We start from the raw sequence: 25,963 nt of genomic DNA, 5'->3' as shown, positions 1-25,963 counted from the left end.
AAATCATAATCCATACCATCCTAACCCGAATATACGTACAAATTTTCTACCCTACCCGAGAACCCATGGTGGGGATCAGCATTCAACGGTCTAGATCATGAAACCGTGGGCTCCATTTGTAGATAAGCTCAGGTTGAAAATCGTACTCGGGTTTGGGTGGCACTGAAAAACTGTAGGTATGATCACATTTGAGTGTAGAACTCACTCAATGGTTCTGATCAATTCCACTACTATGGCCCACTTGAAGATTCCATGGACGTGATATCATTTCAGTAGTTGCATGGACAAGTACAATTGTAACAGTCATATTTGCATTTTTTTTTAAAAAAATTTAAAAAAAACATGAATTGAAACATGTTGTTGAGGCATGTCCCTTCCAGTATTTGGGTGGACCCGACCCGACAGGACCCGAAAAGCAGAGTAGGGGGAGGAGGAAGTGGAGAAGGCATAGGATAATTTGAAGTGAGAAGGATATTTTAGTATGTGCTCTTGAGCATCTGCACGACTTGCAGGAAACACACATCAGTCACTTTCCTCTTGTAAATATAAATAAGGCAGATGGGTCCTTGTATGGAAAATGCTCAATATATCTTACAAAACAAAGACTAGATATACATACAATCTGTGATCTGAGAGTGTGTATTAAACATAGAGATAGATAGAGAGAGTGAAAGATGGTGAAGTTCTCAAAGCAGTTTGAAGGGCAGCTTGTTCCTGAATGGAAAGATGCATTTGTTGATTACTGGCAGTTGAAAAAGGACCTGAAAAAAATACATCTACTCAATGAAAAGAATATGGTCACAAAGCAGGAGAAACCTTCTTTGTCTTACACCAACCTCTTCTTCTCACGTTTCAGGAATTTCTCCATTTGTGGTCATGATCATAGAGACCATGATGTTATTCAGGCATTTCTTTTACTCTCTCTCTCTCTCTCTCTCTCTCTCTCTCTCTCTCTCTCTCTCTCTCTCTCTCTCTCTCTCTCTCTCTCTCTCTCTCTCTCTCTCTCTCTCTCTCTCTGTTTTATTAGTTGTACTTGGTAATTTAATGTTGTTATATGTTGTTTTTATTTGGGTCTCTCTCTCTTGGTTATTGTGATTATCATTTTCATGGACTCTCTCTCTCTCTCTCTCTCTCTCTCTCTCTCTCTCTCTCTCTCTCATGGTTGTTGTAATTGTCATGTTCTTAGTTGCTCTCTCTCTCTCTTTCGGTTTTTGTAATTGTCATTTCTTTATTTGGGCTACCTCTCTCATGGTTATTGTAATCGTCATTTCCTTATTTGGGCTCTCTCTCTCTCATGGTTATTGTAATTGCCATTTCCTTATTTGGGCTCTCTCTCTCTCATGGTTATTGTAATTGTCATGTTCATGTACTTGTTCTCTCTCTCTCTCTCATGGTTATTGTAATTGTCATTTCCTTATTTGGACTCTCTCTCTCATAGTTATTGTAATTGTCATTTCCTTATTTGGTCTCTCTCATGGTTATGTAATTGTCATTTCCTTATTTGGGTTCTCTCTCTCTCTCTCTCTCTCTCATTTTACTAACTCTAATTACATTTTAATGTACTTTTTATATGGTTAATCAGGTTCATAAGAAGCTTGCATCGTCGGCCAGCAAAGGCGATGTATACGAGACTGAACTGCTCGAGCAGTTTGCCGATACAGACGCCACGAAGGAATTTTTCGCGCGATTGGATCTCCAACTTAATAAAGTGAATCAGTTCTACAAGACCAAAGAGAATGAATTCATGGAGAGAGGAGAGTCACTAAAGAAACAAATGGACATTCTCATCGAACTCAAGACTGAGCTCAAGCAACAACGATCTCAGTCCACTTCGCAGGAATCGAAGGAGAATCCCTCCATCTCATGCACAATTTCATGTGGTATGTCACGTTGGTTTTTTCTTAATCCTTTGATTTCTTGTTAATCATCTGAAATTTGAGTTAATGAAGATTTTAAGGAATGGCATTTTGGTGGGTGTTTTAGTGTGTGTTTTGGAACAAGGTACCAAAGGCATCTAACCGTGCTCTCTTTTAATTGCTTGGATGTTTTGAGGGCGAGTTTAGTAGTTCGAGTGACCACCTGATATTGTGGTCTATGGAACCTTCTTCATAGTTGGGCCCCTTTATTCTCTGTGATCGCAACCATTCATCTGGTGACTCCCATTATGGATGGCCCATGGTACAAAAATCACAATAGGTCAACCATCCTTACCATCCAATTAATCGACTTTGGCTCATTGAATGTGGACAGTTAGCCTTTGTTACTTTGACCACACATCTTATGGCCATGTCTAGGCACTCCTCATCTTCCAAACGGTGTTGTTTTTTTCTTTTTTGCATTTAGAAATATCAAAGTGTAGAGCCCACCAAATGAATGGTTCCAATTGCTGATAGTGCGCCCCTAAGGTTGAGATCTTGTGCGCCACAATTAGGGTACAACTGCGGACTACTTTCCTTTCCCCTCATTATCTTCACTTTCATACGACGGTTTTCTGACCATTGAAGAAAAATGAAATGTTGATCGTGTCAAGGCGCACAAATGATCAAGTACACTGATGTCAGTAATTCATACCAAAAGTGGGGCCCACCACCATTTGATCACAGGAAGGTGGTGATGAGTGGGGCCCACCAGGCTCTTGTCTCCAGTAGTCAATGGGACAGCACCATTGATGAGTGGGGCCCACCCATTAGCACCATTGATCATTGATCAGAGGCCATGGTGGACAGCTATACACTGAGCATTCTGTGTATTACACCAAGGAAATGTACTTAGTTTTTTTTTTTTCTTTTCCCCTTACATCTCAATCTAACAGAGGAAGAAGACTCTGTTAAGGACACAACAGACAGAGAACAGCAGCGAGAGAACTCCATATCTGAGTTTGAAAGGAACGAAGTACAGTTCTCAGACTCCCCGAGGGCTGTCGATGAATCTGGGAAGCCGAAGAAAGAAGAGAGTAAGTTGAGGAGTCTTTCAAGCAAGACCTTCAACTGCCAAGGCAAGAACATGAGATTGAACATCCCACTAACCACGCCGTCTCGGACCATCTCAGCCATCACTTACTTGGTCTGGGAGGATTTAGTCAACCAATCGAAGAAATGCGGCACCGAAAGCGGTAAGCTCAACATCAACAAAACCAAGCTGCACCATGCTGAGAAAATGATCAGAGGAGCCTTCATGGAGCTTTACAAAGGACTAGGCTACCTCAAAACATACAGGTGAGTGTTTTGCACTCTTTGGTTAATGCTAGTAGGCCATGGCCACTTTGAAGCACCACCCAATGTGCGACACGTGGCACCCATAAATTTATTTTCAGATTAGTAAATTATATTAGTAATAATGATCATGTTTTTGAACTATCTTTACCATACAAAGTAGCACATGCCCATTAATCCAGACCGTCAAACCGACAAGTTACGTATCAGATGAGCCATATCAAAATCAGCATTTGTTTCTAATTGTTCTGTCGATGGCCTACTTGTGGACATTCGACAAACATCAACGCTAGATGAAACCCCATGGAGAAAATGGTTACAAGAGCATCCAATCACTGAAGCTTCCATCATGGGCCACCCAAGAAGGGGATCATAGATTGGATGTTCCCATCAATGGTCATGTGCGCAAATTGGACTAAAAAGAAAGCTATACACTGAGTTTTCAGCGTATATTTATTATCAATGCCGATTAGAACATACTTAATTTGTCTTAGACTTTGGTATTATGATGTTGCAGGAACTTGAACATGCTAGCTTTTGTGAAGATCTTGAAGAAATTCGACAAGGTGCGGTTTATGGGTGATTTTGTGATTTGCTTGCCAAACATGTCTTAATGCATTTTTATATATGAAGAAACTGACTATTTCTTCTGTTCTGTTTTTTCAGGTCACTGAAAAACAAGTTCTGCCCATTTATCTCAAAGTGGTAGAGAGCTCCTATTTCAACAGCTCAGACAAGGCAAGAAACTGTATCCAACACCATCTAAATCTCTGAATAGTAGATAATCCAGGCCGTTCATCATGTGGGTCCCACTGCCTGGGGAGAAAAATCAATCCTGCCTAATTATCAACTGGGCTACATGTGAAAAGTGAATGTGGGTCATCGGTCAATTTCTTATCCCTTCTTGTGCATGGATGGTCCATCTGATGAACGGTCTTGTGCGCAAATGTTGAGTAGGATTCAAGTTTGAAATTTGATTGGAATGAAACCCATCTGAAAAGCACTAACAATAGTCTGTGAATCAAAACAGGTATTTAAGTTGATGGATGAGGTTGAAGAACTGTTTGTAGAGCATTTTGCTGATGATGACAAAAGAAAGGCTATGAAATACCTCAGGCCTTCTCAAAGAAAAGAATCACATGCAGTCACCTTCTTCATTGGTAATTTATCTTAATCCAAATCCAACTTTAGTAATTTGATAAGAGGACCCACAATGATCTGAACCATTCATCCTCTCAACCCAAATTATGGATGGCCCACATTGCCCAATTTTTCCTAGTAAAAACTTACACCTCACTGAACTAAGTTCCACGCTCATACAATCTGTCATCTTGCAAATCAGGTCTATTCACAGGATGCTTCATCGCTCTGTTCGCGGGTTACGTCATCATGGCCCACCTCTCTGGGTTGTACACCCGACAATCGGATATCGTCTACATGGAAACCGTCTATCCTGTTTTGAGGCAAGTGCTCCCTCTAACTCTCCTTTCTTACACCAAACTTTTGTGTATCGCTGGTCGATCACTGCCTGCTATGTTGGTGTTTCTAACCTGTAATAACCGGTGGATCGAGAGATCTGAAGGTTGTTAGCAATCCAATCACATTTGAATCATTTATCACATGTAATAATGGAAGTACTAACATGGGCCTCTTTTGCAGCATGTTTAGCCTCTTGTTCCTGCATCTGTTTCTATATGGGTGCAACATATTCATGTGGAGAAAAGCTAGGATAAATTACAGCTTTATATTTGAACTGGCCCCCACAAAAGAGCTGAAATACAGAGATGTATTCTTGATATGCACCACTTGCATGACAGTGGTTGTAGGCGTGATGTTTGTTCATCTCTCCCTTGTTGCAAAAGGGCACTCTTCAACTGAAGTCCATGCAATCCCAGGCCTCTTGCTACTGGTAAAATCTTCTTTCCTACATCTCATCTCTCTCTGTTTGGCTGTGTCCAGAACACTTAGCATTGGAAAAAGAAAAAAAGAAAAAAATGTTATAGTCTAATTCTGTTACCATCCAATCTCAACTAGATTGGTGATGGGAAGTGGGTCCCACTTTCCATGATGGGTTGATCAGGATCGAACAGTCTATGGTAATTGTATTTGGAACAATTTAAAACAGACAATTGGTATTTCTCTTTTTGATTGGTTGTGTGTAGAACTTGCATTGGAAGAAAAAATGGTTTGCAATCTAATCCAATGACCGTCCAATCTCAATGGACTGGTGACTGGAAGTGGGCCCCACTTTCCATAATGGATTGATCAGGATCAAACAGACTGATGGTGATTGTATGTAGAACAATTTAAAATTGATGATTGGTATAAACAATTCCCAGAGTGATGATGGGAAGTGGGTCCTCTCCATTGATAATTAAATCAGAACAAGACTGTATTGGAACGATGCAAACGGCCTCTTTCCATCACAGTCTGATCAGGATCGAACAGAACAGAGTTGGGCATTTAACTCTCTTCTTTCTTATAAGAGAATCATTAATCAATGAGGAATTATGAAGTGTAATCAATTGAATCCACTTCTCTTTGTAAACGAACAAAACAACTAACTGATCTTGACCTAAAGGCACACTAAGTAGATTGGCCCCACACCCGATTTGGCTTAATGTGGCCATCTCGACATATAGCAGTTACCCAGCTTGAGAAGGGTCGATTCTTAGATTTTCTTCGAATATAAATTCGCTTGAACGGTTACATGATCATTTTACTTTTGAATTTGTCTTGTCAACCCAAGATCAACGGCCCTGATCATATTTCTTCCGTGTGCAGTTCTTTCTAGTGTTGCTTGTGTGCCCTTTCAACATACTCTACCGATCAAGCCGCTATCATTTCCTCCGGGTGATTAGGAATATCATCCTGTCGCCTCTCTACAAGGTATGAACACTCAAATTAAGAAGACAGATCAGTTCTTACACACATCCGATCTTAATTAGAAGCAATCAACGGTGATTTTGTGGTATAGTAGGCCCACATACCCATAGAATGTGGGGGGCCACACCCGACTATACCATGCCTATAAACCAATTGCTTATTCACTTACATGTGTGCAGGTGGTCATGGTCGACTTCTTCATGGCTGATCAACTCTGCAGTCAGGTTAGACACATCTTTTGGATGTTGTTTCATTAATTGGAAGCCTAATCAAGTCTGTTACTCGATTAGGCCCATAATAACATCTCATATGATCGAACAGGTGCCGATGCTGCGGAACCTCGAATACGTGGCATGCTACTACATCACTGGGAGCTACAAAACCCAAGATTATGGTTTTTGTATGAGGACCAAGCACTACAGGGATTTAGCTTATGCTGTTTCCTTCCTACCTTACTACTGGAGAGCAATGCAGGTTTACTACAATGGCCTTCGATTTAAAGAGAGCAAGAGATTTTTTTTTAATCTTTTGAGTTAGCATACATGTACCTAAATCCATACCATCCAAATAGTGGGACCCACAATAAATGGGAAACAGCTGCTGTGTTGGATTGATAGGAAGATCATGTTCTGTGATCAATGCACATTTTTTGTTGAATTTGGACCCTTGATTATGATTATTTCTTTTTTAAACCAATCGCCCGTTATGGTCCGTTTGGTGTGATGTTCTGGACTATGGCCCAGCTATAGTAGGGCCAGTGATTTGGACGGATTTGTTTGAGGTACACGCACACCATGGCATTCTGTGAGCTTATCGGAGTTTTACCTCCTTTTCAATAGAATTATCAATGATTGAAGAACAAACACAAACATGGTTTCTCTTAGACTTGCTACATTGGTGTGTGCAGTGTGCCCGAAGATGGTTTGATGAGGGGCAGACGAGCCATCTCGTTAACCTTGGAAAGTATGTGTCCGCCATGCTGGCTGCCGGTGCCAAAGTGGCATACGAGAAGGAGAAGGAAAACAGCATTGGATGGCTATCTCTTGTTGTGGTCATGTCGAGCGCTGCGACCGTTTACCAGTTGTACTGGGACTATGTGAAGGATTGGGGCCTGCTCCAATTCCACTCAAAGAATCCATGGCTAAGGAACGAATTGATGCTGCGTCGGAAGGTCATTTACTACTTCTCCATGGTATGCTTCTCTGCTTTCATCTTCTCCATCATCTTGATAAAAATATACTGTATATAACGCCAGTAGTGGGGAAATAGTGAGGATGAGTTGCTATCACTCACTTCTCTCTCTCTCTCTATCTCCCTCTCTCTATAGCATGCACCTATATGTAGCCCCCACCTTTCCCTCCACTTCTCTCTTTTTTTTCAGTGCCCTCTGAATCTTTCCCTTTTCTCTTCTCATCTAAGCGCATATTATTACCCAAGTATCCCATTGGCCCAGGTTTGGACCATAATTAATAAAATGCTTGGGCCCACCACCTGATCACTATCATATCATGATCTGAAGGTGATAAAGCTAATGATAAAGTTTATAGTATGCAAAACCATTCATAATGCATTGTTGTAGTGTCTAACAGCTGATGTGTTATTGTAGGGTTTGAACCTCGTTCTAAGGCTTGCATGGCTACAGACTGTTCTTCACTCAAGCTTTGGAAGTGTGGATTACAGAGTAATTGGATTTTTTTTAGCAGCTCTTGAAGTAATTCGACGGGGGCAATGGAATTTTTACAGGTAAACTAGTTTTCTCAACATCACTTGCTGAATTTCATCGAATCAAGATCGACTGCAAAGGCCCATTTGAATGCTGCCAAAATGCAGGCGGACCCACTTTCTCATTGCTAGGCCACTATTACACCCCTTGCATTTGGGCCCGAATAATAAATCACAAGAAAGCACAAGAAAATCAATCCCTACATCAATATTCACCTATTTCAAAGAATGCGAAACGAACATTTTAATAGGAGACTAATACATGCTCTTTAAAATCACTATAATAGATCTTCAACATAGTAGGTGCATAGATAAAAGAGGAGATCATTGTCTTCTTTCCTGAGATGATCCTTGAATGGCAAGGAAAGAAAGTCACGAAAAGGAGAAATAAAATTGATATCATTAATGAAAAGTGTTACTTACAACATATCTGATAGCCTCATGTAATCAAAAAAGACCTCATACTACTTGGACTCAAACTAAGGAACTTTTCTAAAATAGTAAAAATTACTAAAAATAATCAAATACATAAATCTACCCTAACTCCTAAAGAACTCTTAGATGAAAAAAAAAAAAACAAGAAGAAGAAGAAGAAGAAGACTATACTTCAATCTGACTCCTAAAACCCTAAAAATAGTAAGAACATAATTACTAAAAATAAGTAGTTTTAACTTGAAACCCAAGTTTGACCATTGCAACGATTGGATATTGCAAAGCCATTTGAGAGCCGATAAAATTGGCTAGGATGTAGCTCTTCAATAGCTTTCCAGAAACATATTGTACAAACAAAATGAAATTGACTACGATGTAGCTCTTCAATGGATTTCCAAAAACATACTGTACAAGCAAACTCAGACACGCAACCTCGGACGATCCTAACCATCGTAACTATTTAACTTTTTTTTCCTCACTCACTTTGGGCCTCAACCATGTCTTTTTTCAACTGTCCGATTGGTGCCCCAGTTGAATAGCTAGGATTGTCCGATCATCATAATCTGTGGGCAATATAGGCTGTCACCATCTTCCAAGTTGCTCCACATGCAAGTTTGTAACTTACACTCGACACCCACTTGCTCATGAATAAGATTTTCAATGTTCCAGGTTGGAGAATGAGCATCTGAACAATGCTGGAAAATTCAGGGCTGTGAAGACTGTACCACTCCCTTTTCATGAAGTGGACCAAGATTGACAGACACCCTTAATGGTATCTTATCACTTGAAGAATACTCTAACGTGCCCATCAACAACGCTCGGGCCGTGCCGAATATTTCAAAGGAGAAGCTTTTACTCAAACTACAAGTCCAAGCACCAACTCAACACTTGTATCGAACTCCATTGTGTTTCGGGTCACCTCTTGAAAAGGACCGAAACATTCATACAAAATTCCTTCACAAGTCAAGGAGGAGAAGGCAGTTCAATTGCTGCTTTTCTATCATTTTTTGTCTATTCCAGTCGCCCTGTTACACTCTATTTTAATCCCAATAAATGTTAGTATAATTGCATTGTGAGATGAGTCTAAGCACATTGCAAAATGAATTCAAGAATCATGGTGGGTTGAGTGAGATAAGGATGTAGATGCAGAGCGCACGTGCAAGAACTAAGGGCCATTGATCAAAGTGAGTCCCACCAAAAACATAACCTGAAGGCCAAATCTATAGGGGTCTGGCATGAGAGACCTTATCAAGGCCTGTTGAGTGAGAAGGTGATATTAGTTAAGAGAGAGTTGGCCCATAAGCTGACATGTGCTGTCTCATTTTGATTGGGGCATGTTTGGTTGCACCAAAATTTTCTGCAATATCATGAAATTTGCACCAAATTAGAATTGATTAACTATGAAAGAATCGTTGCAACCAAATACACCTTTAATTATTTATTTATTTATTTTAAAGGAAATTTTACAAAAAAAAAAAAAAAATTTAATAGAATTTACATTTCATTACCTTCTTTAAAAAGGCTACCTCAGATGATGGGTGGCTTGGGTGGGCCCCAACATGATGATTATGTAAAATCTCCTACTTCCACCAACCGTGTCACCCCACGTAAGGTCAAGAGCCCAAAAATCAACTCAATCTATGATTCAAGTGGACCACATGATTGGAAATAGGGTACAAGGCAATTCTTACCCTCCAAACTGTCTCCATTACTGTGCCCCAGGTGAATCGTGGATGGGTATGATTTTTGGCATACAAGCCTAAATGTTTGTATTGAATCTAATAATTTGAGTGGATTTTATATAATTATGATAATGGGCCTTGTAATAATAAAGACTGAACATCTCTCACTATTTCCTTTGATGTGGCCCATCAGAATCACAAGCCACCCCCCATTTTGCTCACATGCCCACCTAACCTCCCGTTTGAAAAAGTGTAACAGAAGGTAGTGCAATGATAAACATGATAGCTTTTGAAAACCTATTTGAAAAAGGTACCAAAATGTGAATTCCCTTCAACCCTACTAGCCAGTCTCCAAGCCTTCAGAGCCTTTCTAAAAAATGAAACAAAATAAAATAAACCCAAAGCAAAACCAAAACCAGCCACCCAAACCAGTATAAACCATCTCATCGAATCAACACGTCCCTTATTATTCCTCCTTCCTAATGGGCTTGCTGCAACTGGACCGCCATTTTCTATCCTGATCAGTCAAACATTTGCAAATTCCAAAACTAAATCCAGTTCCCCATTTCGAAGAGAATGCACAAAAAGCAGTTATTGCTTGGACAAGTGGATAATCCTGGACGATTGAACCTTGATTTCTATGATTCAAGGACGGGGCTGTTATAGAATTTTCAAAAGGAACTAGCAAAACCCCTCAATGTAACATAGTGACTAGACATATACCCCATGTTCGAAATATCAGTCTCGTGTTACGTATCACACCCTTGAGATACAGATAGGTATCGGTTATTGCATGGGATATATCGGTTGTATTGCGTAATGTATCACTGTTGTTGGAAACATAGGAAAACATTGGAAATTGGTCAAATTTTTTAATGAAATTTCAGTGATTGTTAAAAAAGACATCAATACACACTAAAAGATCAAAACATTACAAAAAAAAAAAAAAAAATCGGTTATTGCATGGGATATATCGGTTGTATTGCGTAATGTATCACTGTTGTTGGAAACATAGGAAAACATTGGAAATTGGTCAAATTTTTTAATGAAATTTCAGTGATTGTTAAAAAAGACATCAATACACACTAAAAGATCAAAACATTACAAAAAAAAAAAAAAAAATCGGTTATTGCATGGGATATATCGGTTGTATTGCGTAATGTATCACTGTTGTTGGAAACATAGGAAAACATTGGAAATTGGTCAAATTTTTTAATGAAATTTCAGTGATTGTTAAAAAAGACATCAATACACACTAAAAGATCAAAACATTACAAAAAAAAAAAAAAAACAAGTGCACATAATAAGTTTCCTTTGTATGGGGTCTTAATCTATGCGTTGGCTAACTGAATTGATGCAAGTATATTCAAAGTTTACTCATATAATTTATAAATGTAAGAAGACGTATGGAAACACAAGCAATACATTCAAAAGCAAAAGAAGAATCATTAGATCAGGTTACATACAAGTTTGATTTTATGTTTGGACATAAAGATTGCAACCAATTTGTGAGAAATTGGGAAATTTTTGATTTATTTTTTTTTTCAATTTTCCACAACTCAGTCATTCTCCTCCAAATCTCAAAATCGAAGCTCCCGTTCCATGATTTTTCATGCAAAACATGAAAAAATCATTGATTTGTAACAATTTCACACTGATTTAACATAATTTACAGGAAAAAAATAAAATAAAATGATTGCAAATAAAAATGCTCACCGGATCAAACATGAGGGATATATCCCACTACTTCTGTGTTTCATATCGCACAGGTGGAATACAAGATATATCGTGGGATATATCAGCCACTATCGTCGATATTTAAAACACTGCATATACCCCACTCTATGATTATACTCATTCTTTATTTTCTCCTTCGCTATTATAAGCCTAGTTCCTGTATTTTATGATTCTTAGCAACTAGCTCATCACCAGTTGGTGAAATATAAAGCCTGCCCTGATTAATCTTTACAAAGGGTAACCCATCCCAATACTACTCTTCGGCCAAACAAGCTGGACTGGAGATGTGTCAGAGTGAAGTACAAGCTTTGCACAGTACAGTGGGTTAGAACTACATGATGCATATATGAAACTTTCTGAACTTTTAAGAGCATGTTATGCATGGTAGGACCACTTCTTGAAAACTTGAAAATAAGATTGCCGGTAGGACCTACTCCCCACCTTGGAGAATCATGCCTATTTTGCAACCATTCATTTTTCACAAAGGTGTGGCCTACCTGATTAGTGAAAAGCCTGATTTTCAGGCCAGAGGATGTTCATGGTAGGCACCATTCTCACATGGATGCAATGAAGCAACCCAAAAAAGAAATAGGAAATTTTAAAATTTTAAAAATAAAATAAAAAAAAAATCTCTCAAACTCAAAAGAGCAAGTCCCGATAGTGGCCTTCCATTCAACCATAGCAACACATGATTCCTCAAAAATAAAAGTAACAAACTTCACGACCTCCATTGATACTAAAGAAAGAACAATGATGGAACATATCAAATTGCTATGCACTGGGCGGACATGCACAAATTAGTCTCTTCATTTTGTAGGGAAAAAAAGGTGAAAAGATTGGTGAATAAAAATATGTTGGGTTTACAGGATCTTCCATTTCAGTTCCAGCGCATTACAGATCCGTCCTATGCAACATGCGGCACTCAGTGGATAACCTGAAACTGCAGAAAGAAACACAGACCATGAGCTAAAAAACTATGTGCATGGATCCAACAGTTTTTTACTGAAACCCATTAGTTTTATCTGGGCACTTGTTTAAGTGGGCATGCTGCCATGAGAACGAATCCCATGAATCACCCAGATAAGTGGGACAAGGCTAAGATGGTGGTGGTGAATCCCTCAAACCATGTGCTTAGTGAGCACCAAGAGATGGTTTACATGCCTCCTGCTGTTTAAAGATCGTAACAAAATTTTCAAAATGCAAATTTTGCAAATGCCGGCTTTGAAATGTGTCAAGATTCCTGGTCACCATATAGGAAGGTGAGATATGTGCACATGTACTCTCAGTGACCACTGTGACCCAAAAACTACTCCCTTTATTTCCATAACTCACACTCACATATCTGAATTAAACATCTTACTAGGCCATATGGTGCAAATAGTTCTATTTGATATTGACCATTCATATACACCTGGCCTACTCTTCATGGGTCACCATGTGAAAATCACACTGATCATCCAAACAATGGCTCTTTTTGCTAAAATGTATGTTGTCAAAGATCATCAGATGTTTAAAATCATTGGATCAAAGTTATTATTCACAGACAAGCAATCCAAGACGGAATCAATCTGGATGGACTGCCAAGCTATTGGACCTTTTCTTATATGGAGTGTCCAATTTGCAAGCCATTAGACAGATCTGATTAGACCAATGTTACTAAAATACCGAAATCCATTCTAATTGTTGGAATTAATTTTGAAAAAAGTAAATAAAGGGAGTACCTTTCAAAAAAAAATTTATATGGAGTGAGCCAAATATTTAAAGAGCATACGAAGACGGATAATATTAATGAGTTATAGAAATAAGAAAAGTCCTGGAAATATGTAGTCTTCATTATTGTTTTTACTTAAATTAGTTTAACAGTTTGGTTCTCCTATAAAACCAAATTGTAGTAGGATGTGTTATAGTAGAATGTGGTATTGTAGAGGGAAAGGAGTGTAGTATAAGCACATAAATCCCTCTTAGTAAAAGCCTTCCTAGTAAAGTGACAGAGCCCTAAGGCTGTACATCTCCAAAAGAATTCTCTTCTTTCTGTAAAAGCCTTCCTAGTAAAGTGATAGAGCTTTGTACGGCCTTCCTAGTATAGTGATAGAGCTTTGTATGGCCTTCCTAGTAAATCTCTCTTGTAAAACCAAATTGCAGTAGGAAATCATGGAGTGGCAAGTGGTATTGTGAAGGGAAAGGAGTATAGTAGAATTGTAGTAGAAAGAAGTAGAAATTCTTTTTGTTAAAAGCCTTCCTAGTGAAGTGATGAAGCTGTACGATCTTAGGGTTACACCTTTCCAAAATAGTTCTCTTCTTTTTAATTTATTTTAAACCCGCTTCTGTTGTGCTTTACGTTTTGATGTTAACACTGATCTCATGATCTCGATTACCAGTCATTTACGGTCCAAATCACTATTTTTACCAACCTGAAACTATGGTTAAATGCTCTTATTGTTGATTAAATAGTAATTAGAAAATTTAATCAGAACTTGGAGATTTTCTTTTGCTGTTTTTGAGGAGCAAATGTAGAGATTTATGCTTTGATTTATGCCATATCAAGCATATACAATGTACGACTATGCATGCAGGATTCAAAATAATAAGACCCTCAGTTTATACATAAATTGCAAGATTAATTTGTATATATAGCAATATATTGCATATACCTAGCAATATGTACTCGAGTGACCCATGCGATCTTACCTGGGGTGGCAATGGGTCGGATTCAGGTCAGGACAGGTCAGGTCAGGGTTAGCCTGAGCCCGACCTGTTTGCTAAACGGGCCAAGATTTCCAGCTCGAACTCGAAACAAGACCCATTACCATATGGCCCAATCCAACCCACTAAAAGATAAGCCCAAGTTTGACCCAACCCATTTATTTGTAAATGGGTCGGGCTCAACCAATCCGACACAACCACACTTGAGTTTAAGAATGGAACTTGGGGCTAAAGGCATGCTCAGTCTGGCCTGACCCAATCAGTAGATACAAGCATACATACATCATGTGTATATATCATACTTATTGTCTATAATTTTTACTAGGTGAGGCCAAGGTATCGAGTATCAGTACTGGCCTCGAATATGATTCGGTTCATATCAACCAATACAGCCCCGCAGCAATCGATTTTTTTTCTTTAGACAGATTTCCAACACAAAAAACAAAAAATGGAATTGTCTTAAATTGTGAGGAATCTTGAATATGGTTTTTTTTTTTTTTGGACATGTATTTGATGGTGTTACAGGCAAATTATTTGGTAAGACTGTTGTTTGTTGGGCAGTGTCAGCTTGGCATGTAGGCCTAAATCAAACACAAATCAAGCATGATTTGGTTAATTAGGGCCCATTACATACAAATAAAACATAAAAGATGGAAAATTGAAAGAAAGTGATGGTTTACACTTTCTGATATTTCCCAAAATACTTCACTCTGCTTTGGTTTTCATCGACCTCCACTTAAATCTAATGTTTTGATCCTCAAAATAGGCCTACATCTAGTTTAAAATTAGTTTCTAAGCTTCATGGTTGCAATGAATAAAGAAGTGGAAAAATGAGAGAATTTTGAAAATAAAAATTGAGGGTGTAATGGCCACATCACACATAATGGTGTCAATAAGGCGCATCCACCAATACCACTCTTTTTGTTTTCATAATGGAGAGCAAAACGAACTAAAGGGAGTGACCAATATGGTTATGTAACAACCTATGTGGTTGTAATGTAAATGTTTTTCAAAACCATGAGCTACATGGGTAGGGTCGGTTAGGGTCCTGTTTAGCTTGGCTAAGGGCATCAATGGGTATCCAGACCCATGGGTACCGGATGGATCCGACCCAATCTTTGGGTCCAGTTTGCTTTTTGCATCTATTAAGAAATCAGGTCAGCTTCCGGTCTCACTTTTTAGGACCTAGTTAAAGAAAGGGTCCGATCAAGTCCAGGCCAAGTCCATCAACTTGGCCAATAAAATCAATTGGCTCTGGTCCAGTTAGTTTTATTAGCATTACTATATATATTTAATATATATTTATTATTCTAGCAATAGAATGAGGTTTCCTAAACCATGTGCATGTAAGACAGCCTGTTTACACACCGCGCACGTGTCAAAGTGGTACATGCATGTGCAATCTAAACCATCCATCAGGAGGGCCCAACCATATAAATAATCTTATTTGACCCACCAAACCTAACTTAAAACCTAGATCCAAGGACACGATGTGTACTCAATGTGTACTAGAACCCGATTGGGTCCAGACGCTCAAGAACACGACCTCGACCAAAGAGGACCCAAACCCATTTAGCTAGGGTGTGGATACTATATAACATGACGCATTAACAACCCCAAGCTTGGTCCCAACCTGCATCAAAAGTGGATTGGGCCAATTGACCCACAGGCCGACCCGACCCGACCCACTGCCACCTCTAACCCTAACCCTTACCATACCATACCACGCACTGGAAAAAATACCATTCTATGTACCGGTAACATCTACTGGAGCAACTGGTAATCCAAGCAACCTTGAATTAGACTACTCATGTGTTCAATACATATATTTTGCATTGTAATGCCAACTTGTTGGATAATGTACGGGATCATTCCAATTTAATTGTGTAGCCATAGTTACACGAAAGATAATCTTGCTTCCTGCATTGTTTCTTGGCTGATAATTATGGTGCAGAACATTCTCCAGACAGTAAAGGGTTATAAACTTCAATAACAGATTGGGGATGACTTACATAACACAGAAACAGCATGTTTTTTAAATTGCGTTGTGTACACATGTCCGACACTTCTTTTTTTAGAAAGGCAACTTGCATTGATAAGGAAAAAAAAAAACACAAAAGAGGGAACCTGCTGAGATGGCAGTCCCTTAAGAGACAAGAAAAGAAAGATCTACACTGGTGGACATGTCCGACACTTCTAGACAAGGCAGATATAAGAAACTCATTCTCTACATTCAAAACAAATTATTATTATGTATGTTTGGGAAGCTTCATTACATATAAATAACTGATGTTAGGCTAACATCATTATTATTTATGTTAAGATTTTTTGTACATACAAGTGATTGCAATATACTATTAAGTATTAAGACATAATATATTATCATTTTGATATTTGTCTGGACGATGTCGACAAATCGAACTTTAAAACCACCATGTCCACCAGTCCATATCTTTGTACTACACTGACACATTATACAGGGTATGTCATTTTGTCTTCTACATTGAATATAATCATTAAACATCATTAGCAATTAATGTCCATGCACACAGAAAAGAAAACAAAAAACAAAAAAACAAACAAACAAACAAATAAATAGAACTTAACGAATTCAAGCCAATCAATTTTCCTAACAAAAAAATATATCCAACCTATTTAATTTAAAGAATGACTTACCTGATATAAAATCATCAGTATACTCTTGATTTATTTTTCCATGGGCCATTGCACCAACCTGAACATATGATCAAATGAGATAACAGCATTTCCATTAGCTAAGATGTACTAAACCACCATGTAGAAGAATAAAATATGAGAAAGACACAATTATAAAAACTGGACATACCACGAAAACAAGGTCAACATCATCAGTAGCAGCAGCAACATAGTCCTGCAATTTAACTAACTTTTCTGAACTATATGAGAGGCCTGCAATGTCGGCAGATTCAGTTACATGTCTAGAATTATTTGATATGTTGGAAGATTAGGAAACAACAATATGCATTTACTCACACATTACATACGGCATACATGTACCCAAAATCCAAGCCATCCATATAGGGGGGACCCATTGTAGATAGGCATAGATCATAAATCAGAAACTGTGCATTCAGATTAACGCACATTTGTTTGTTGAATTCAGAACATTGACTATTTTTTATTTTAATCAACATAAGATGTAATTTTTGGGTTATTACCCACCAAAAGAGGGGCCCATAATTTGGACAGTTTAATTTGAAGCACATGCATGCTATACAAGGTATTCACTACCAGTAACGGTTGGTGATAATGGCCGCTACGGCCTTCTTCTTCTTTTTTCTTTTTTTTCTTTTTAATAAGAACCTGTATTGACCTCGTAATGGACCATAACAGGGCTATTCCAGGCCTTTTTTTTTCCATAACCCCCATTATGGCCCCGTAAGGCATACTAGTTCCCCAGCATTACTGTTACGTAACCATTTTTTAATACTTTGATGCCATATGTATAGTAACTATGTGTGTATCGTCTGGATCCTCATACTCAAGTAGTGATGACATGGGGAAATGCGCTTACACAAAATCATGTGCTCACCTATTTTACGGGAATTGATAGGTAAATGGCGAGTGACTGGGTTCTTAATCTCACGAAGGAGCTTTTCCCGACTAGAAGTAGCAGTGATTGAATGATTTTGTAGTAGCTGCACTGCAATAATTGTTGGAGAAAACAATGCATGGTTAAGAAAGAAACTAGCAACGAATCCTTAAAATCTCCAAATTTTACACATGGAAATAGGTAGAGAAATCAATCACTTACACATGAGCCCACAAAACCGCTTAAATGTTCTTGGCATGCGAACATGTGGTTTAACTTCAAAAAGTACCCCTTTCTCTGTCCTCACATAGAGTGCTCGCAGCCTTCCAGCTTTATTCAGGGGACTATCTAGTATTGCAAGGAGGGCCTAAAGGAATCATCCAGTGCAACCGATCATAGTTAAAAATCAGGTATCATATAAAAAACAAAAACAGAAAGATAAGTACAAGCCTAGTCCAAAACAATTTAATCCCCATTTTTCCCTTTACAACAATAGATGATGAAGTTTATGGCCGGTGATTCAAGGCAGTCCAACATTAGGATCCTACATTTTTCTTTTTCTTTTTTTTTTGTTTCCTTTTTTTAAGGGTCATTAGGATCCTACACTAATGTTGTAGACCCCGGAACCCACCACCCCACAAAGGAAGTCAACAGCCCCAAGAATGGGTACCACTCACAACCTAAGAAGACAGCCAAAAGAGGACCCTACAAGTGCAAATGAACCCACAGTGGAGCCTACTAGCATTAGAAACCATTCATGGCTGGGTTAGTTGTTAGGTCCAGTCAAAGCTAATCAAAGTTGGTTAGGAAAATGGGTTCCATAATCAAATTTCTATGTTTACCTATAGTAGGTTTCTAAGTAGATTAGGAAACTATTGATGATTTTAGTTGTTAAGCAAGTCCTGAGCAAATTTAAGCCTATTTCTGAGATGCAGTAAGTTCAGAAGTCCTAGTATGATAATAAATTTGAGTCAGGAGTCCATTAATCTTAGAAAGTAAGCTTTCAGAGTTGCATAAGTGCTCAGAAATATGACCCTAACGGGAATAAAGCTATGCATGATAATTGATTATGTTATTCAATTCTTTATAGAGTTCTTTCTCCTCTAATCTATTACTCTCCTTTTGAGTAGTCTGACTATTGGCAGGTATTGTGGAACCCATTGAGAAGATTCATCTTCTCTTTCCCTACCCACTTTAGGGTCTATGACTCACAATCTTAAGGTTTAAGCAATGTTTCTAAACAATAGGGTAATGTGGGACTAAGATTCTAAGACGAAATTGAACTAGAAGTTTTTATATTCGAGTCCACACCAAATGATAGATTACTTATATCTCTAGCTCCAATATGTTTCAATCGATCCAATAATCGGCAAGCAAATAACATATAACAGTAAATAAGCATAAGTTCTTGGAATTGCTCTACAAAGAGCCTAAGAGTCATATCAAATGGTGCTGGAAGAATCCCTCTTGTAAAGTTTTGAATCCCATTGCATGAAACAAAGAAATCTAATTTTTATCCATTCATGAAGTTTCAACATGTCTCCATAATAACCCATATGATTGGCTTTATGGGCAAGTTATAAAGCCCTACTAACAATTTTAAAAAAAAGGCCGATTCTAAAAGCCTATTGGTCCACATAAATCATTCGCCCAAAATATCTCAATCTTGCAATAAAAAATAAATGAAGAATAAAGCTAAGGGTCCTGTTTGACGTTGTCTAAGTGCTTTTGGCAATTGTAATTCCCAAAAGCTTTTAAATAAGTGCATTTAGCATTTGATTAAATTCCACATTAATTACTTTTTTTTTTTGAAAGGCAATGAGATATATATATATATATATATATATATAAGAAGAAAAACAAAAACAGAGAGTCTACTGAGAGGGCAGAAACTCAAAGAAAACACATTACACGCCTATGAAAGATAAATCATGGCCCTTTAACCTATCTGAATGAGACACCCATTCCACTAGCATGCGCTTTACTGTAGAAGAGACTACAAGAACTGAACAAGATGTGTCCGAGAAGCATCTTTGGTTTCTTTCTTCCCAAATTGCCCACCATATCGCGAGGATTCCCACAAGAACTGAACATTAACTACTTTTTAAAAAGCAATTACTTAAATGAGAACTATCTTCATAAGTAGGTTAGACACGTTTCCCACAAGGCATTGTCTCCCACTTCAGCCTTGATTCAATGATGAACCCCTCATGTACGTGGGTGGACGTGTGTCCGGGATCCATGTGAACACTATACAGCACACATGTTAGATATCCAGGCCATTCATCAGGACCTTATGGTCCCTCATCCACGGAAATGTCAGGATCATGATGTTGTGGACAAGGTTCAAAAGCAACCTTAGTCAACCGACAAAACTCATATAAGTGAGAACCTTAGACGAATGTTGGTACACATTCCAAGTGTAATACAAAAAAATATGAAGAACGCGTGCAGTTAAAACATTTCATAATATCAGTGAGGGTACGAAAGACATTCCCATGGCCCAATAACAGAGTGGCACAAGGAGCACGTGCAACATAGGTGACTAGTGGATTATATATCCGGCCAAGACATTCAGGTCATTGTCCACCAATAAATGAGGCCCGCATTGATGGTCGCAGCATGCCTAGTGGGGTAGGTCACGTGGCAGAGATCAAGCCATTACTCCAAAATCAGTATTAGGCCACGGGATAGTGATGTAGAACGTGTCACAGATACGTTCCCAGCATGGTTGAGCCAAAAGAAGATGGACCGCGAATTGACCATAACTTTTGATCCGGGTATCGTTATGGGGCGTACAACCTATCAATCTTTACTGAAACGGGCCATCCGAGGTGAACTGACCCACAAAGTGGGTCGCATCTGTCCGTTTCGTCAGAAAATGTGCGTTTTCAGCTCAAAAAAGAATTTTTAGAAAAATTTTACTATTTTTAGTAATTCCGATTTTTTTAATATTTTTAGAGTTTTAGATTTTCTTTCCTTTTAGAAATAACTTTTAGTTATACTAGGACTCTTCTAGAGAAAGTTTATTTGCAATTTTTATTTTTAGAAATTAGGCCTTAGAAGAGTTTTATTAGAATTAGGATTTTTATTAGAGTTCGAATTTTGCTATTTTTGGTAATTACGAATTTTAGTTTTTTTTTTCTATATTAATGGTGTAAGGAGACACATTAGACAATTATCAATAATCAATTAATCAATTTCGAATTTCTTAGAATTTATTTCTAATTTTATGCTTTCTTTCCTCGTGGATTCGAGAAGTCTCTGTGAAGAGTCCAGAGAAGCTCCGTGGATTCGGAGTAGTTATCCTCATCACGTTCATCTCTGCGTCAGATAGGCATCCGAATAACGCAGCACTATCAATTGATTCGATTCATGTAAATGGTGCGGATCACTTATCAAACTTTTAAGTTATAAACCCTCGGAAAAAGGTATTGATAGGGTTGACAACAGTTACCCAAATAAATTGATACCCAAAGTATCTAAAGTTCTAAACCCTATTAAATCGCATGGAAATTTAAAAAATAAATTAAAATAAATAAATTAAAATAAATAAATAAATAAAAAATAAAAAATCAGCCACAGTGTTGTCATATGCAATCGCTTATTATGCGATTATGCAATAGTATAAGCGATCGCATAATCGCATACAATGGCTCAGATCGCTTATGCCATGCAGGAAGTATGCCATGGCATACTAAAGTGTGCCATGATTATGCGATAGCATAATCGCATTCATGGCATACTTTAGTATGCCATGGCATAATGGCCAACGGTCAAATTTCTTGCAGATTGTAATAAGTTGTAAGTTGTAAGTTGTATTGTATGCATCAACTCATCAAGATAAGTCATCAATACAATTTCTATATTTGTAGTTTTCAATAATTAATTCTTTCTTAGTGTAACTTGTTGATTTTATTTTTATTTTTTGTTATATATAACATATAGATGGCTTAATAGTCAAACAACAATGAAATAGGTAAATAAACCCAATCCAATCACTTGCAGTAATTATACATAGTTTTAGAAATTTTTTTCTATTTTTTACCATTTTTCAATTTTTTTTAATTTTCAAAAAAGAAAAAAGCCATCAGCCTGAGTGATCGCTTATGCAATTATGCGATGGCATAGGCATTTAGCCCAGGCTGATGGCTTATGCAATTTTATGCAATTTGACAACATTGATCGGGCACGATAATCGGGTTAGATTCGGATCCATTGATTGGGACCCAATTAGAAATCTAGTCAGCTACCCCCAATTTATGATTTTTTTTTCAGTTTTATCCTTTATTATTTATTATTTAAAAACCATACAAAAGGCATGTTTCTTGTAGGAACATGAACTGGACACAACCAAACATGAGTCTGGACCTGATTCTGAATCAATTCTAATTCATGCTCAAAGTTAGACTATAGGACCTGATGGCATACCAAAACCTAAAAGGATTAGGATCCAGTAACTCCACTAATCATTAAAAAGAAGAAGAAGAAGAAGAAGAAGAAGAGTGTAACTCAACAAAATACAGTGCTTGAGAACAAGAGGGGGATATATGACTATGATAAAACAAAGCTATAAATACTTGTAGCATTTGGGTTTTCTACACAGGTCTGTCCACTACCAATAAAATTTTGTTCCACTACCAACAAAATTTACGAAACCTATTACCTACTGTTAAATTAGCAAAGTCAAAACCTCCAAAAATGAAGAAATACACTAACCTGGTGAACAATGTCAGGTCTGTAATCAGCAGGATTCCTGTTATTCTTCTTCAGGAAATTGGCATGATCATCTGAGTTTAAAATCTGGGGCGTCTGAACATAGAGAAAAATAAACCCTAAATTGCATAGACAGTAGAAACACAAACTCCAACAATATAAGCATGTGATGAAATAAAACCCTAAGTCTAACTAGCCCTCTTAGCATAAAGAATTCTTCATAGAAGAACCTAAAATTGCAAATCATGAAATCAAGACAATTTCAATCTGCATCTCAGGCACAGAAAATAAAAGAAAACCAAATTGAATTGAAAGAAAATAAATAAATAACTCATCAATGCTCAACTGAATTTAATTGCAAACATTCAGATTAGTAAAGAGAAAAATGACAAAATCTAACGATGTTTCATTGCTCCTAGAACTCACGATGAGAAAATAATCCTTAAATTGCGGTAACATTGCTTTTCATGTCTGCCTTTAAAGTTGCACAATTGCACGTTGGAGCCAAGACCCTCTATGTGAATAATGGGGAAGAAAATCACACTTCAGCTATTTTCACTTTATCAGGCTGAGAATGACTTCCGACTGTGCATAAAAACACAACCTAAAATAATCTAAACTGCATAGGACCAAATTGAACAAGCAAAGTGCAAAGCATAACAGCATGAAAAATTGAAACTGCATCGCAGCATAGGGGAAGACTACATTTCTTTGAGTGTCCACGACAATCTCGCAATGACTAAATTGCCCTTATGGGAGTGGAGTGGAGCTAACAGTTTTAGGGGTTCTAGAGATCCATAATCACATAGAGGGATATAAAACAATGAACCCAAATTTCATTTAAAAAACACTAACCATATAAGTATGAAGTATGCTATTATTAATAACTATAACAATAGCAATAATAATAACAACAACAACAACAATAATAACAATTAGAAATGCTCTAGTGTTCTCAGAACACTACAAGTTCTAGTGTTCTAGTTACATCTGGCCACTTGGACAGTCCAATCAATCAATCTGAACTGTCTATCAAGTCCAGAACACATTGTATGGGCTACCATACAAAAATCACACTGATCAGATGAGCCAATCCATCCCTGATTTTTCCTTCTTTTTTTTTTCTTTTTTTTTTCTTTCTTTTTTTTTTTTTTTGCGGCCATCCTTTTTCTGAGCCATACATGCAATGGTTAGGATTTTCCTTAGGCAACCTGTGATGGTCCGCAACAAATAGATTGATAAAATTGTTTGTTGGACATATTTTTGTCAGAATGATCTTGACCGTCCATGTTAAAGGCTAATGCCAAGATGGTAGAAAAACCCTGAGCTCCCAATTCGTTTGGCAAAACATAAAAAATAAACAAAAATAAATAATCCAAAATTTCATCAAAATAATAAAATCCTAAAACCCTAAACCCTAAAAATTTATAAGTCTGAAGTAATTTTTTTAATACCTTCCCAACTTTAGCAATTTCTAAAGAAGCTCTTTCAAGGACGAAGATTGTCCCTGCCTTGGGCTTCTGATCGGATGGCAAAATGGGAATTCCCGGAAGCTCCTGTACGGCCTCCTCTGCTCTCCTTTCATCCTCTCCTTCTTCTTCTTCTTCTTCTTCTTCTTCTTTTTCCAGTGCATTCCTTTTCTCTACTTTGTTTTCCTCTTCTTCTTCCGCTTCTCGCTTCTTTCGTTTCAGTTCTTGGCGAACCATGGTTTTGCTGCTCTCTCTCTACTCGCGGCAGATGGGAATTTCCTCTCCTCGAGGATTGAGTTCCTTCAGGGTTTTTCACACAGACAGAGATTGCCTTCCCTCAGGCTCAGGGTTTTTCTCGCAGACAAGCAAACGGGGATTGTCTCAGGGCTTTTGGCAGCGGATTAGCTACTGACGAGCTGCAGGTTGAGCAGCGAGACTCGCTATTGAAGTGACGTCACCTAATTCTGTGAGTTCCACCATAATGTATGTTTTGTATCCACACCGTCCGTCCTTTTGGAGAGACCATTTTAATGCGTTATCCCAAAAATGAATCAAATCCAAAAGCTCGAGTGGACCTCACCACAGAAAACTGTAGAGAGAGTGACGCTCACCGTTAAAAACATTTAAGCGCCATAAAAGCTTTCGATCAAGATGATATTAATATTTTCCGTTCTTTAATGTCTGTGTTAACTTATGAACAGGTGGGATCTCAAATAAACATCACGGTGGACCTTAGGAAGGTTTCAACAGTGGTGGGGTTCACTCCAGCTTTCGATCTGCCTTATTATTTTTCTCATGTACTAAAATCATTTCTAAAAATGGATGTACGGTGTTGATGCAACAAATACATTATGGTGGGCCCACAGAACTTGGTGACGTCACTTCATAGCGAGTCTCGCTACTCAACTTGTCAGCGAATTAGGTGCGGCTCCGGTGCAGCGCTTATCGTGTAATGTTTGTGAGAAATTCATCTTATCCATCCATTTTAAAAAATAGGCATGTGCAGAACTGAAGTGAGGGTGAGGATTAAACGTACAACGTTGAAACATTCGTGAGGGGCCAATGTTGGGTAAAAGCTAAAACCTTTGTGTTTTCAGTTTATTATGTATGTATTTCTTTATGTGTATCTATGCCGTCTAAATTTTCAGATCAGTTGAAGCACATCCAAAGCTGAAGTGGTGGGGCCAATACACTTCTCAACGGCTAGATCTTTGTTTTCCATGGTGTGGTTCACTTGATGAGTGTATGGGGATGCCGATTATGTGTTACTCGCCATGGGGCCCAGCTTGATGATGTGTTGTATATTCATGCTCTCTATCTATTTTTTAAGCTCAGCTCATTTTAGGATGTGATCCCAAACATGCACTAAGTAGATCCAAATCTTAGTTGGATCACACCACAGGAAATAATTGTGATTGAAGGCGCACCATTTGCCATGCAACCAGTTTATATGGTGAAAAAGACTTAGATGAAGGGAAAATGCAAAGCTAAGCTTAAAGCTAAAAAATTTATGGCCTATAAAAAAATAATAATAATAATCCGTATTTACTATTATTTCTTGTGATCTAGTTCACCTAAGATTTAGATCTTAAATGATCTGAAAAATCAGATGGGCGACATAACTATACAACACATTCATCAAAGTGAACCCCATGGGTAAGGGTGTTACCCGACTAACACATATTCGGCTCCATGCATGTGGGGCTGATTTCTGCACAAAGCGGCCAACTTATCGGAAGGGTGGATGTTGCAAGTGTATGATAGGTTGGAAGTCATTTGTTGGGTGGACCATGAGCTGGTTAGAAGTCATTTGTTGGAAGTCATTTATGGTCT

General features: G+C 37.9%; 2 protein-coding genes across 2 annotated transcripts; one reads left to right on the top strand and one right to left on the bottom strand.

Moving 5' to 3' along the window:
- Nucleotides 1-557: 557 nt before the first annotated feature.
- On the top strand, nucleotides 558-9,330 carry LOC131237762 (phosphate transporter PHO1 homolog 1). The gene is made up of 14 exons (XM_058235723.1): nucleotides 558-905; nucleotides 1,583-1,880; nucleotides 2,813-3,215; nucleotides 3,730-3,778; nucleotides 3,879-3,950; nucleotides 4,243-4,372; nucleotides 4,555-4,675; nucleotides 4,872-5,121; nucleotides 5,997-6,101; nucleotides 6,278-6,322; nucleotides 6,420-6,572; nucleotides 7,006-7,290; nucleotides 7,705-7,841; nucleotides 8,922-9,330. Exons 1-14 carry the CDS (start codon nucleotides 675-677, stop codon nucleotides 9,007-9,009), a joined length of 2,367 nt encoding a protein of 788 aa, XP_058091706.1. The 5' UTR covers nucleotides 558-674; the 3' UTR covers nucleotides 9,010-9,330.
- A 2,980-nt stretch (nucleotides 9,331-12,310) lies between these two features.
- On the bottom strand, nucleotides 12,311-24,539 carry LOC131237761 (uncharacterized). Its single transcript, XM_058235722.1, has 7 exons — nucleotides 24,116-24,539; nucleotides 22,665-22,757; nucleotides 18,168-18,312; nucleotides 17,946-18,056; nucleotides 17,220-17,302; nucleotides 17,051-17,108; nucleotides 12,311-12,611 (listed from the first exon to the last, which is right to left on the bottom strand). Exons 1-7 carry the CDS (start codon nucleotides 24,365-24,367, stop codon nucleotides 12,532-12,534), a joined length of 822 nt encoding a protein of 273 aa, XP_058091705.1. The 5' UTR covers nucleotides 24,368-24,539; the 3' UTR covers nucleotides 12,311-12,531.
- Nucleotides 24,540-25,963: the final 1,424 nt, after the last annotated feature.

Source organism: Magnolia sinica, chromosome 2 (assembly GCF_029962835.1).
Source record: "Magnolia sinica isolate HGM2019 chromosome 2, MsV1, whole genome shotgun sequence".
In the NCBI taxonomy this organism is placed as follows: domain Eukaryota; kingdom Viridiplantae; phylum Streptophyta; class Magnoliopsida; order Magnoliales; family Magnoliaceae; genus Magnolia; species Magnolia sinica.
This window is presented reverse-complemented; position numbering and strand designations above follow the sequence as displayed.

Bases quoted from the DNA above. Each gene is read 5' to 3' on its own strand.
- LOC131237762 (XM_058235723.1), top strand. From the start codon at position 675: ATGGTGAAGTTCTCAAAGCAGTTTGAAGGGCAGCTTGTTCCTGAATGG. The intron at 4,676-4,871 runs GCAAGTGCTCCC...CCTCTTTTGCAG, and splicing joins ACCGTCTATCCTGTTTTGAG to CATGTTTAGCCTCTTGTTCC. The intron at 6,102-6,277 runs GTATGAACACTC...ACATGTGTGCAG, and splicing joins TCCTGTCGCCTCTCTACAAG to GTGGTCATGGTCGACTTCTT.
- LOC131237761 (XM_058235722.1), bottom strand. From the start codon at position 24,367: ATGGTTCGCCAAGAACTGAAACGAAAGAAGCGAGAAGCGGAAGAAGAA. The intron at 18,313-22,664 runs GTTAGTGTATTT...TGATTCCTTTAG, and splicing joins GACCTGACATTGTTCACCAG to GCCCTCCTTGCAATACTAGA. The intron at 12,612-17,050 runs GTAAGTCATTCT...TTCTTTCTGCAG, and splicing joins TACTGATGATTTTATATCAG to TTTCAGGTTATCCACTGAGT.